The sequence below is a fragment of the Chlamydomonas reinhardtii genome, chromosome 16, assembly GCF_000002595.2.
Source record: "Chlamydomonas reinhardtii strain CC-503 cw92 mt+ chromosome 16, whole genome shotgun sequence".
NCBI lineage: Eukaryota > Viridiplantae > Chlorophyta > Chlorophyceae > Chlamydomonadales > Chlamydomonadaceae > Chlamydomonas > Chlamydomonas reinhardtii.
The window spans coordinates 5,022,076-5,035,518 of record NC_057019.1 but is presented as its reverse complement, the minus strand read 5'-3'; the positions used below and the strand labels follow the sequence as shown (position 1 = coordinate 5,035,518).

Genomic DNA, 13,443 nt, shown 5'->3' with positions numbered 1-13,443 from the left:
CCCTAGCTGCTTATCAAGCTGCTGGAAGATGGTTTGATTGTTATATACACACACCGTCATACTTAATACAAGTGCACCTGCAGCATTTCTTGCAAACAAGCTGACGCTTTCTTTCCGTCTTGTTGTTGTCACAACCAGTCGGCTGTATGATATTCGCACCATATACCTGTGCAAAGTAATGTGATGCGCGGCCGCGGGCCGCGCAGGCCCAGGCAAGCAGTCTAGCGGACAGCAAAATGCCCAGCGACGGGAACGACAGCGATGTTTCCGCTATCACGCTCAGCGGTGACGAGGCGGCACCTGCTGCAAAGCCCGCAAGGGCCCCCCCAGCGCGCAGGCCGACGGCTGCGGTGCCAGCGCAGCCCGCAGCAGCAGCTGGCGGTAGCGCCCGCGCGCGGGCGGCAGCAGCAGCAGCCCGGGTGGAAGAGCCGGACGGAGAGGCCGCCGGGGGCGGTGGCAAGAAGCAGAAGAAGAGCAAGGGTAAGGGGCGCGTAGCTTTCCAGCTGCCAGACGAGGATGAGGGCGGCAGGAGGGGCAGGGACGAGGACGACGACGTCCCGGACTGGAAGGCGCGGCTACGAGCAGCTGCAGCCGCGTCCTACGACGAAGCCGAGGAGGACGGGGTGTATGATGACGGCGACGACGGGGACGACGGCGGCAACATGCCGAACGACGACGGCGCGGTGAAGGATGAGACCAAGCCGCTGGGCTGGTCCTACTTCCGCAAGCGCGACCCGGGCGATGGGCCGGTGACATGGGAGGAGGTGGACACGGGGGAGCTCAAGTTTGTGGCTGAGAGCCTGGTCCGCAGCACCACCACCCGCGCCGCCAGTCAGGCGGATGAGGTGATGGCGCAGATCTTCCACTCGGTGCCGGGCGAGGGTGACACGCTCGTGCCGGACCCGCTGGGCCGCGGCGTGATCGACCCCTTCAGCCTGACCATGGTGCGGGAGGCGGCTGGGGCGTGGAGGCGGCTGGGGTGGAGGTGCCGGGGCAGCTGGGGCGTAGGGGTGCAGGGATGGTAAGGTGTAGGGCCTGGGCCTGGGCCTGGGCCCGGGCCTGGGCCAGGGCTTGCATATAGGGCCAGGCAAGAGGAGCCGGTTTGGGGGATTGACGTTGATTGGATGCTGCGTGTTAAGCTGGCGGGGCTCACGGAGTAAAGGCTGTCAGGCGTGTGCAGTATGGTAAGCAACTGTGTATGTTGTCAACCTGCTTACACACGTGCAGGGCAAGCGCTCGAAGATGGCGCGGCAGGTGCAGCCAGCCAGTGGCGAGAAGGGCCTCAAGGCGGTGGGTGCTGGTGATGGGTTGGGTCAGACTGGTGGATGCCCGAGGAGCGCATAGCATTACACGGCCATGGGGGCCGGCTGGCTCACTCGGCGACCAGCCAGCCTGGGCACTAGCGTACCGTGCTCGGCGGCCCCCTCCTCCTCCAAATACCAGTAGACAAGTCGTGAAGGCATGAGAAGGGTGAAGGGATTGAGGTGTGCCCTCGTCGGATGCTGCGTCACAGACGATGCGCACGTTCCGGACGGCAAGGCTGGGACCCAGCAAGGCGGCGGGCAGCGCGGCGGGCGGCGCCGACGCGGCAGGCGGCAGCGGCGGGGCAGCTCGTGCGCTGGACGACGAGGCGCGCAAGGTATGGGCGCTGGGGGCTGGAGTGGGCGGGGATAGCTGTTGTGCGCTGGTTAAGAGCGCCGGGAAAGGAGTAACTTGTGAGGGTGCTGGGAATCATTTTGGGGCCGGGCGTGCTCTTGCCATGCCCGCGAGGTGAGGCAGGACCGTGTTTGGTTGCCACACACGGGCACGGCCGAATGTGGGAGCCGGGAGCAAAGGCCAAACGAGCTCTCTCCTTCACCGCACCAGGTGTTGCCGAACCAGGAGGGCTTCGAGCCGGAGGCCTACCTAGCGGCGTTCCACGGGGTGAGCGGGCGGGAGCCGGGGTACAGGCACTGGATTGGGCTGGGGCCGGGGCTGGGGCTGGGGCTGGGGCTGGGGCTGGGGCTGGCGAGCTCTTGCGGGCGGGATGGTGTGCGCATTCATCAACTGTTAGGGAAACTGCGCCTTTGGACTGCGGCTGGTTGCACGACTTGCTTTATTGCTCAGAGCTTTGGCGGCTTCCCCGTGTGAATTTGCGACCTGCAGGACAGCAGCCGGAGCCAATTGGAAAAGGGGCTGCGGTCGCTTAGCCGGGAGCTGTCGGAGCGGACGGGACAGCTGAAACTGCTGATCCGCAACAATTTTGACCGATTCATCAATTGCAAGGTGAGCAGACGTGTTAAAAGGCCCCTCCACGGCCATGAGGGCGCTGGTTATGCTAACTGCAGTTTGCAGATTGACCCGCTGCCTGGCAACAGAACCCAAGTGGCGGCTGAAACACATCTAGGACGCGGCCTGCCCGTGGCACTCTGCCCGTGCAGGACGCCATTGACGACATTCACGCCAAGCTGCGTAAGATGCTGGTGCGCGGTGCTGGGCCCAGCACCGGCCCGGGTGCGCAGTCGGCGGCCGCCGCGGCAGCGGCAGCGCAGCAGGCGGTGGGCACAGACCGCGTCTTCCGGTCTCTGGAGCAGGTGCGGGTGACTTCAGCGTTGTGATGAATGTGCCACAAGGTCGCATCCAAGACACAAACTACCTACCTGCCGCCAGCTCACTCCCACCACAACGTATCCCGCCGCACCCAGGCCCCCGTGGCATCACCGCACCCTGCGCATCAGCACTCCTCATGCAGCTCCTATACCATCCATTTCCTTGCCTCTCTCCACCACTTCCGCCGCCACGCACCCCCATTCCTACCCCAACCCAGCCCAACCCAACCCAACCCCGCCGCAACCCCCGCCCCAGGTGGAAAACAACGCGCGGCGCACGTTCGGCCCCATCCTGGACCGTGCCGCCAAGGCCGATCGCATCCGGGCGGTGGCGGGGCTGCTGCAGCGCTTCGACGCGCTGTTCGCGGCGCCGGCGCGCGTCATGGAGCTGGCTGGGCGCGGCGAGCTGGATCAGGTGGGATGGCGGGCGGGTGGTTGGGAGGGCGGGTGAGTGGAAAGAGCGGAGGAGGCAAGGGGCTGCAGAGGGGCCGGGAGGGGCTGCTGAGGGCTGGGAGGAAGGCAGGATGCGACACGAAGGCCTGTTCCCCCTTCGCTCATCCTTCCTGTGATGAAACCAACGCGCCAGGTGGTCCGGGAGTACAAGCGCGCCAATATGCTCATCCGCCCCACCGCCACGTCGGCGCGCGTCTGGGTCAGCCTGTATGCGGAGATCGAGAAGGTGGGGCTGAAGCGGAGCTAGGGGGGATCTCCTTTGTGCTAATCCACTTCCGATGTTGTTAGCTCGCCTGGCCATCGTCGCTTCGTACAGAAGCGTACTAGCCTATATTTAAGAACGCTTGTGTAAGGTACAATCTATTGATACTTTGGGACTTTCTGGTTTCACCTTGGCCGCAGCGCGTGACGGAGGTGTACCTGGCGGTGCGCCAGCTGGTGGCGGAGCCGCCGCCGGAGCAGGGCCGGCCAATGGGACAAGACGGTCCCTTGGTTCTGTTCGGCGTGGCGGCAGCAGGTGGCGGTGGAGCGGGCGGCATCGGCAAACGAGGCGGCGGTGGCGGCGGCGGCGCGGCCGGCGGAGGCGTGGTTGCTGTTGTAGCTGCGGCGGGCGACGAGGGAGGGGCGGAGGCTCAGGGCCAGCAGCGCCTGGCGCAGCTGCCGGACTACCTCGTGTTCCTGGCTTTCGTGCGGCAGGTGTGGCAAGAAGGTTTTCACGTCGGCGATGGGTCAGCACGTGCAAGCTCGGCGCAGCGCCACGCATGCAGGCTGCCTTGTCTTGAGCCGCCGCATTCGCCTGCCATGCCCGCTGGCCGCTGACACGTGTCTCGGCCCACCCGCAGGAGAAGCTGCCGGCGGCGCGGGAGGAGGACGCAATGCGGCTGTACGTTAAAAAGCTGGAGGCGCACGTGAACAGCCGGATAGAGGTGGGCATGCAACTGGTGTGTGTGCGTGTTGCACGTGTGCGGCATTCGTGCCATATGGGCTTGAACGCAGTGAGCCTGGATCATGCATGGGCAACACGCGCTTGGGCGCTGCCATGCTTTCCATGCTTGCCACGCAGGCCTGCGACAAGCGGCACACGGAGCAGCTGGAGCTGCTAGTGGCGGCCTGGATGAAGGCCACTGGCGCCAGCGTGCCCGCCGCCGCCAGCAGCACCGCAGCGGGCGGCAGTGCCACCAGCGCGGCGCCCGGCGGCGTGGCCGCCCTGCAGGCCTCCATTTCCTCGCTGACGTCAAAGCAGGCTCTGGGGCGAGGCGCTTCGGCCGCGTTGGACGGCGGCGCGGCTGGCGGCGGCGGCGGTGCGGGGACTGGAAGCAAACCCGGCAAGGAGGGTGGCGGCGCTGCTGGCAGGGGCGGGAATGGGGAGGGCGACGAGGAGGAGGAGGAGCGGGAGGAGGACGGCGAGGACGTTGCGTCGCTAAGCGACTTGGACGAGGATGCAGAGGCGGCGGAGGCGGCTTTCTTGCAGTGGCAGGGCAGCGTCGGCGCGACGACGGCGTCGCCTTTCGCTGCCGACGCCAGCGCGCCGCCCCTGCCGTACCATATCCGGATAGAAATGCGACGGCTCGTGCAGGACCCAGGAGGGAGCTACGCCGCCGGTGTGGACGTGCTCTCTGCTGGTCTAGCCGGCGGCGGCGCAGCCGCTGCCTCCGCCGCCGCGGCGGCGGCCGCCGCGGCGGCCAGCGCGGCCGCCATCGAGCCGCTGCCGACGTCGTCGCTGGCGCCAGAGCCAGTGCTGACGGCGGCGCAGCGGCAGTGGGTGTCGTACGTGTGTGCCGTGTCGGCGACCTTGCTATGGGCGGTGCCGGGGCTCTGGGCCACGTGCCACAGCGCCAAGTACGGCAATCAGCCGGACCTGGAAGAGGATACGCGGGAGGGGCTGGGGCGCGGGCCCTCGCTGGCGCGGCGCTTGGTGGAGGAGCTGTGCGCCAAGTACGCGCAGCGGCTCAAGTGAGTATTCTGTAAGGATAGCACGATGTGTATGTGCGTATGTGTCGATGTTACCGGGCTCGTGGTAGATGGAGAGGAAAGGTGGGAGCGTCGGCGCCAGGCTTGCAGACAAACATGCATGCGCCTGCAATGCTTCAGCCCTCGGTTACACGCGCATGCGCCGTTGTGTGCTTGTTGCTTCTGCCTGCAGACGTGCGGTACAGTCGCTGTCTCGAGCCGGACCCATGCAGCCCGGCCTGCCACTCCTGGTCATGGTGAGTCATCTCCTCAGTCGCGCCCATGCATTCCAGCTTGGCCTTAGCACGCTCGGACCACCGATACAGACCTCACACGGCCTGTGCCTCGGCGCATATGGATCTATACCGTATGGCCTTGATAGCCATAGCTCTATCTCTATCGCTTTCCCTCCGTCCAGGACGCCTGCCACCTGTGGCGCTCGCTGCGGGCGGTGGGCGTGGGCAGCCGCGCGCTGTCAACACTGCGCGGCGGCGTGAGTGCGGCGCTGGGTTCCCATGTGGGCGTGCTGGGCGACCACCTGGCGGAGCTGCCTCTGGCGCTGTTCGCCGTAGACGACTTCAGGTGCGGTGCGAGGTGTGCGCCCACGGCTTGGGTGATGCGGCAAGACATTGGCTGTGGTGTGGTCGAAGGGCGCTGGGCAGGGCTTTTGGGGAGTTGCGGGGTGGGGAATTGTATTGTCAACGTGTGTGCGGCTACGTGGGGTTGTGATATTGCTCACACCGCCACGCTCGCTCGCTTGCTCTGTCTGCCCTGCACAGGCTCGACTTGCTTGCGGCGGACCAGCAGCCGGTGACGGTGCTGCCACGACGGCTGGAGGTAGGTTTGGGGCTTTGGGGTCTAATGTAAGCCTGGATTGCAACAGGGCTGTGTTACAGGCTAGGTAATCAGCTGTGTAAGGGCTTACCAAGTGCTATGGTGTCCGGTGCTGGGACCAGCACCTCAGCACCGTACTTTCATGCCGCGGAGCCTGCTGGTGTCACCTCCGCACAGGAGGAGGTTGGCGTGGCGCTGCTGCACTACCAGTGGCCGCTGCAGTCAGTGGCGGAGGCGGCAGGCGGCATGGAGGAGGTGGCGGCAGAGTCCAGCTGGAAACCCATGCAGGTGGGGTCATAGGCTTGTGCTCTCTGACGTACCCAACGTGGAACGGGCGTGAGGTGTATCCGCAACCACAAAATATCAGCGCCGCATCACCTACAGCAACATGGAGCGCACGCCTGTCTCATCGCGCTGTCGTGCGACTGTGGGTCTATGGCACTTGCATCCGGTCACGTTCCCTTATTGTCCGCCCTCCCCATGCAGAGCTCAGTGCTGGCTTGCTTTTCGCTGCTGAGTGAAGCCTTGGCCGAGTACGCACGCAGCCTGTACGCCGAGGCGGCGGCAGCGGGTGCCGGCGGTAACGGCAACGGCGTGTCCCGCACCAGCACCGCTAAAGGGCTGAAGGCCCTAGACTCCATAGGGCAGGATGCGGCCTCCTCGCTTGGGGGCGTGTCAAGCAACAGCATGGGCGCCGCTTCGGCCTCGGGCGCAGGCTCGCCTGCCCCGGGCTCGCGCATGTCAGCTGGCGGCTTTGGTAGCATCAGCATGGGCGGCAGCGCGGCAGCTGTGGCGGATGCGTTGGACGCGGGCGGCGGGGATGGCACGGTGGGCGGCGGCAGTGGCGGCAGCAGCAGCAGCGACGTGCGTGTGCTGCTGGTGATCAGCAACTCCGCGGTCATCCGCACACGCGTCATGCCGGGTGTCATGGAGCGCTACCGGCGTCTGCTCGCTCGTGAGTGCGCCGCATGCTGCCAACCTCCACGCGCCGAGCCTCCTATCAGCAATACAGCTTCCGCTGCGCATGCTCGCGATTCTTGTTCGTTCCAGCTTACTGCTGCCTAACTCTATGCTCCTTTCGCTCGCTGCTCTTGCATGCAGCCTCGGCGGAGGCGTCGACCACCTGCCAGCGCCGGCTGCGGGAGCTGACCGGCGCCATGCGTCGCTCCAACGAGGCGCTGGGGTCCAGCTACCTCGCTCGCAAGGAGGCGGCAGTCAAGGCCGCCGTGCAGCGCTACGTGGCGTCGGAGACGGCGCCCCTGCCGCAGTCGCCTGAGGCGGCGGCGACCGCCGCGACGGCGGCGGTGGTGGCAGCGCCGGGCATGGAGGGCGGGGCGCGGCGGCCCAAGGCGCAGGCGGCGGCGGAAGCGGCGGAAGCGGCGGAAGCGGCGCTCTTGCCGTACCCCTCTGGCCCCAGTGCCGGCTGCGTGTCGGTGCTGCAGCTGCTGAACTCCATTCACAACGAGGCCCTTGCGTACAGCCCAAGTGAGCGGCCCACTGGGTGGGGTTCTGTGAATGTTTGCTCCTGTCCAGGCACGCATCGCGGCCTAGTACTTCAGCGCGATGCTGCCGGATGCGTCACCAAGTACTGGTGCACTAAGCATGTGGGGAGCTACCTGACATGTCGCAGCGCACAGGGTCCTAGTGTCCTACCAGCCCCACTTTCTGCCCATCTGCCCACCGTGTGCTTATGCCAAACATCCTTCTGTCTCCCCAGCCCTTCAACTTCCTCCCCCACCCCCACCCCCCAACCAACCAACCAACCAACCACCTACCCACTTCCGCCCCGCCCAGGCAACCTGCGGCCCTTCATGGTGGCGCTGGCGGAGCACCTGGTGGAGCACCTGGGCAAAGCCTACAGCACCCTGGCTGCCGCCGGCGCCTCGGCCAAGGCATCCAGCTCGGGCGCGTCGGGCGGCGTGCGTGTGGAGCAGCTACTGCAGCTGTGGGCGGACCTGCAGTTCCTGGCGGCGGCGCTGCGGCCGCTGCTGTCGGAGGGGCTGGCCGACGAGCTGGAGGAGGGCAAGGTGCGAGGAGGAAGGGAAAGGGACTGGACGAAGAGGGAAGAATGCGTCGTGGTTGTGGGCGTAGTGGCGCGTGCGATCTGCCACGCCGCATCGCGTCGTTAGGTGGCCCCTGTCACCACAGGCTGTGCTGGTTGGTGTGAGGCACAAGGGACAGTGTCGCAACCCGACGATGGCCTCACATGTGGCGTTTCTTTCCTATGGATGCAGGTCGTGCTGGCGTCGGCTGTGGCCTCGCGGCAGCGCTCACGCCGCTACCGGCCTGCCTCAGAGCTGGCTGCGGACGTGGCGGGCGCGGGCGAGGCCGAGGCGTGCAGCGCACGGTTGCAGGAGCTGTTGGGCGAGGAGGTGGACACGTGGCTGCGGAGGTACGCACTAAACGTGCGCTGCTTCACGGCCGCCGCGGCGTTAGCTGGCTCCAGCGCCGGCGGCGGCGCCTCGGCGGTTGCTAAGCCCGCAGCAGGGATGGCCTCGGCCGGAGCCCAGGTGGGCCCTGGGTCCAGCGGTAGCGAGCAGGCGTCAGCTGCGGTCAAGGCGCGAGATACGGGTAGCGCCAGCATCGCGCCTAGCGCAACCACTCGGCGGGAAGCGCGGGCGGAAATGACGCCCAGTGTGCCCGCAGCCTCTGGCGACGGCAGCAGGCGTGAGCGTGAGCGGGTTGCGAGCGGGGCTGACGTCGGGCAAGGGGTCTCTGCGCAATCGTCCTTGCGCTCGGATGCCGCATCGCGAGCAGCGGCAGCGCTTGAGGCCGCGGCGGCTGCCAAGGCTCGGCGTGCGCGGCGTGCAGCCGCTGAAGATATTTTGTAAGAGACCTGAACATGGCCATGGACGACTTGCAAGGTCGATTGAAGGACTCATGTTCACAAGGTGACACGGAACCACGCAGGGCGGATAATTGCATGTGTAGCTCAGTAGGACCGTAGGTGTTGGTTTGGAAAGTGGCCATGAACATGTGAGACATCAGGTACTCACATGTGTGTGGATTGCGGTACTGGTAAAGGGGCCAAATAATCGTTTGCGCGGGGCCGACGTTGTCCCATGTTGGTTTGGCGCCTGGGTTGGGCGTAACTTGTTTCACGGGACCCAGCTATATCAGCCACGCTGCCACAGGACTACGCCAACCTGCCCCTTGCCCTGTCCCATCGCACTCAAATGGACGTAAATGTGCCGCCGCTGCTCAATTGCACCGATCATCAACACATGACCTCAAATGGTTTCTGGCTTATGCAATGTAAAAGCAACTTGTTACAGTTTGCATCCCCCCACAGTTCGTGTCCCTCATGCCCGTCTGTTAGTTTGCGTGCACCGGGTCCTTTGATCCAGGCTCAGCAACTCAGTCCCCCTGCTGTGCCACGACAGCCCACCCGCACACAGTACTTTGTCTCCAGAGTCCAGGTCTTCTCATCCAGCAGTTTTACGTCAAGAGTAACAAACCCCACAGTGCACCTACACAGACAGTGCACCAACCGGCCACCATACACCACCATGCAATATTGATGTGGAGAGGCGTCTGGATGCTGTGGTATTAGCCCAGCGTGCCACTTCAACTGGACTTTGGGGTGAAGAAGCGAAGTATGCGCCTCGAGCAAAACCACCAAGATTATGTTAATTAGGAGAGTCCAGGGTCTACTCATTTACGTGATGCCACGATGCATCCTGAATCCGGCATCCAACTGTCAGTTGATTTATGTCCCTGCAGTTTCCTGATACTCGTGCACAGCGCCGACACACATACACACACACACACACACACACACACACACACACACACACACACACACACACACACACACGCACACACTTAACCTGGCGTCACCAATACCCACCCAACTGGCGCTGAACAAGCAGCCGCACCAAGCTTCAACCAATTGCGTCAACTGGCGTTGTACGCAAGAACTAAGTGTTCCGACAGTCAACACTTGCCAATGCTGCAGACATGAACAATGTTAACACCCACACAATCACGCCTTTCCTAACGTCGCGCCTCGAGCCCCCCTTTGTAGTCGCCAAGCGGATCAGTGAGGGTGTCGCGATACCGGCTCCAGTCGATGGACTAGGACGCTACCTCCGTTGCTGCTGAGGCTGCGCCCCCTGCTTTGGCCGACGCCGTCGCTGGTGCCACCGCGCCCGAGGCCGCCGCCGCCGCCGCCTGCTGCAACGCCAGTTGGCCCACGGTGGACGCCGTGCGGCGGGGCAGTAGCTGCGAGGGCTGCTGCGTCTTGCCCTGCGTTGCCACGACCCGCGCGCAGGCGATCTCCGGCCGCGTCCATGACTTCTCGCCCGTGTTGCGGTTCACGTAGAACGGCTGTTTGGTGGTTGTGTCACGGAACTCGTCCCAGCCGTCCGGAAGCGGCACCCACACGCACGTGCGGAAGCCCTCGATGAGCGCCTGAGTTGCGAGTTGCATTTAATGGTGTTGCATGGTTACGATTGAGGCAGCCGCAGCACGGGTGCGGGGCAAGGATGTATGGCCAGGACCCGAGGTTCCCCGATTTGTACTGTTGCTGATGTGCCCCGCATTCCAGCGTAATGGCACGCGTTACTGTGACTGCAACGGCCTATTCCGCGCCCATCCCGTTAGCTTCTTGCCCTACCTTGCGGTTGAGGCCGCGCCCGATGAAGACCACCTGGTTCACACGCTGCTCCTCCGGCTTCCAGGGCTGTTCTGCCGGGCCGTAGCAGATGGTCTCATGCACGCCCTGGAACACGAATTTCGTGCTGCCGTAGCCCTGCGCGCCCAAGGCAAAGCGAAATAGTTCAGTACCACGATACGGCTGTCCTGGGACACGAATACTCCGTACCCGGCACACCTCCTTGCCAGCATCGCAGCGCTCTCCGTGGGATACGCACGGTGCACGCATCCGCATCCGCACCCGCACCACGCCACGCCCCTGAGCAGCCCCGGCCCGTAACGCCGCTTACGTGCACGGACAGAACGCCCTTGCAGCGGAAGATGTCCTTCGCCTTCTCAGCGAGCAAGTCCCGCATGTACATGTTGAACCGGTACTCGTCCAGCGGCCCGCGCGCCATGATGCCCACGCTGCTCACGTCCGACAGGTCGTGCAGCCGCTTGGCTCGCCGCTTCGGGTTGCGCTCGCCCTGTGACCGCCCAGCCACAACCCGTCAGCCTGGCTGGTACAATGCGCGTGTGTTGCGCGCGCGCTGGCGTTCCTCTTGCATGAGGCCCCGCATCAGCACCAGGCATTCCCTGGCAGCCTAGCTCGCAGAGTCCACTTCGCAATTGTTCTACCCAGCAGCGAGTCCTACCCTGCTCACGGGCAGTCGCCCGGACTCTGCTCCACCTGCCCCCGCACAATCCTGACGCTAGTTCCCAGGGTCATCAGTCAGGCGCGCAGACCCAACAGCACCGCACCTTGATAGGCATGCCGTCCACGATGTGGCACTCCTCGCAGTTGTCCTCGCAGTTGTCATCCCGCGTGTGCTTGTGCCCCGCCACTGACCCCTTATCCGCGTACTTCTGCAGCAGCTTCGCTTTCGCGTCAGCTGCGCTGCTGCCGCTGGGCCCAGCCTCGCCTGCCGTTCGAGCTGCCGCCTCGTCCTCCACGGCCGCCTTCCCCTTCCCCTCGCCTGACCCGCAGCAGCCTGCGCCGGCTTTGGAGCCGGCGCTGGCCTCCGCCGTTGCTTTTGACCCAGGCCCTGCCCCTGCGTCCGCGCCCGCCGCTGCGCCCGGCTCCGCCGCTTGCCCCTTGGCTGCACGTGACGCCTGGTCCTGCTGCGCCTGCGTGCCTGACTGCGGCGACGGCGCCTCCTCCTCATCCTCCGCGTCGTCGTCCGAGTCGGAATCCAAAAACTGCGGGTCGATTTGCTGCAGGGGGCAGGCAGGCCCGCAGGTGGCGAGCAAGTCAGTCGCATGCGGACTGTCGGGTATGCCGGACTGCCAGTCGTCATCCTACCCTCCAACCCACCTACAACCCATATATCCGTTCCGGGGTCTGAACAGCTGATAGCGCGCAACCTTTTTGGCCCCCATTCACTCAGCACGTATACAGCTGCAGGCTGATGACTGCCGAAAGAAAACCCTGTGCCGGCTGAGCAGGCCGACACGAAGTATGTGCATTGCCTGGGTCACCTGGTCATCGGAACCCCACTGCGCTGCAGTCATATCTGCTACGCCTCTCGTACTTCAGCACTGACCTCCAGCACGCGGTTCACGGAAAACAGGTTGTTGAAGAGGAGCATGTCCATGTGTGGGCGCCCCGTCTCCTGGTTGAGCTGGCATTCCACGATGCGCGCTGAGTTGTTAACAGCGCGAATGGCGCCCAGCACCTGCTTTTTCTGCTCCTCAGAGTTCACCAAGTCAATTTTATTAAGCAGGATGAGGTCCGCGAAGGCTATTTGCTGCACCGCCTCGTTCACGGTGCCATCCGAGTGCTTGCCGTCCTCCAAATGCTGCGACCATAGGAAACGCGGGGGTCAGTGCACTGACGACAGACAACGGACGGGTACCAGCGCGCCGGCAGCTTGCCCCTAGCTCACCTGCATCAAGTAGCGCGCGTCCACGACGCAACTGCGCGGCGCAGGGGCACAAGTGGCATCAGCGCAAACTCAAGCGACCAGTAGCGGCGCAAAAACAGCAGGCCTAAGCATGCAAGGCTCACATGATACTGTCGAGCCGGAAACGCGAGGCAATCCACGGGTTGGCGAAGAAGGTGAACGCCACAGGCGCTGGGTCCGCGAGGCCGGTAGTCTCCAGCACGATCGCATCAACCTTTTTGCCTCCCGCCTGCCTGCTCCTGCGCTCAATCTCGGCGAACGCCTTGACGATATCCTTCCGCAACGAGCAGCACACGCAGCCATTCTCCAGCGAAACGAGGTCCTCCTTTGCTAGCAGGTTGGCGGCCACTGCGGCGAGGACGAAACCGAGGTTGGTCAAGACATCCGCCAACCTATACCGACGGACTCCGTTGCGGCCCCAGTTCCGTGCTGTTAACTTACCCAGCTCGCGGTCGATGTTCACCTCGCCGAATTCATTCTGTGCGACCGCAAACGACCAACAGCAGCGCGGTCAGGACGCCGTTGAAGTGCGTTAGAGGTTTGAGCAAGCCAAAGTAGCTGTTGGGCCCCTCAAAATCCCTACCACCTGCCCAGGATAGCCAGGGACCCCACCTAGCTCGCAGCGGCCCCCCGCCCGGCAAGGCAATACCGGCATTTGACCTTTGCCCGCGCACCTCAATCACAGCAATGCTCCGGCTTCCCTTCTCCTTGAGAATGTAATTTAGAAGGGTAGTCTTGCCAGCCTATGGAAAGGACACACAGGCGCGTCAGCATCACCGCTGACCACTGCCGCGCTGGTTTCTCCGCGCCAGGGAACGAACCCGAGCAGCTATCGAGTCCTGGTCTCACCCCTAGAAAGCCAGTGATGATGGTGACAGGCGTCTTTTGTGAGTTCTGAACGTTTGTCGGGGCGGTGGCACCGGCGCTGGCCATTCTGGCGAAATGCCCCTAGCTCAAAGGAAATCGGGTCAGTATCATTGAACAGGTTTATTGTTTATGAAGCCGACCAGTGTACTGCGCTTGCTGGCCTACCTCTCTCCAGTGCCCCCATGCCCGTCATGCGACCCGAAACCAGGCTG

The 13,443-nt window shown here is 64.3% G+C and overlaps 2 protein-coding genes across 2 annotated transcripts; one reads left to right on the top strand and one right to left on the bottom strand.

Annotated features, from left to right (window-relative positions):
- Nucleotides 1-63: 63 nt before the first annotated feature.
- Nucleotides 64-9,079, top strand: CHLRE_16g684600v5 (uncharacterized protein). The gene is made up of 19 exons (XM_001691874.2): nucleotides 64-944; nucleotides 1,228-1,290; nucleotides 1,514-1,639; nucleotides 1,867-1,923; nucleotides 2,146-2,265; nucleotides 2,421-2,573; nucleotides 2,845-3,003; nucleotides 3,175-3,267; nucleotides 3,444-3,737; nucleotides 3,884-3,967; nucleotides 4,105-4,994; nucleotides 5,185-5,248; nucleotides 5,410-5,573; nucleotides 5,771-5,828; nucleotides 6,003-6,113; nucleotides 6,312-6,780; nucleotides 6,927-7,310; nucleotides 7,620-7,852; nucleotides 8,060-9,079. Exons 1-19 carry the CDS (start codon nucleotides 237-239, stop codon nucleotides 8,654-8,656), a joined length of 4,827 nt encoding a protein of 1,608 aa, XP_001691926.2. The 5' UTR covers nucleotides 64-236; the 3' UTR covers nucleotides 8,657-9,079.
- A 3-nt stretch (nucleotides 9,080-9,082) lies between these two features.
- On the bottom strand, nucleotides 9,083-13,393 carry CHLRE_16g684650v5 (uncharacterized protein). The gene is made up of 10 exons (XM_001692033.2): nucleotides 13,214-13,393; nucleotides 13,039-13,107; nucleotides 12,806-12,842; nucleotides 12,469-12,712; nucleotides 12,347-12,377; nucleotides 12,005-12,259; nucleotides 11,223-11,675; nucleotides 10,772-10,948; nucleotides 10,444-10,578; nucleotides 9,083-10,238 (listed from the first exon to the last, which is right to left on the bottom strand). The coding sequence occupies exons 1-10, from the start codon at nucleotides 13,295-13,297 to the stop codon at nucleotides 9,903-9,905; spliced, it is 1,821 nt and encodes a 606-aa protein (XP_001692085.1). The 5' UTR covers nucleotides 13,298-13,393; the 3' UTR covers nucleotides 9,083-9,902.
- Nucleotides 13,394-13,443: the final 50 nt, after the last annotated feature.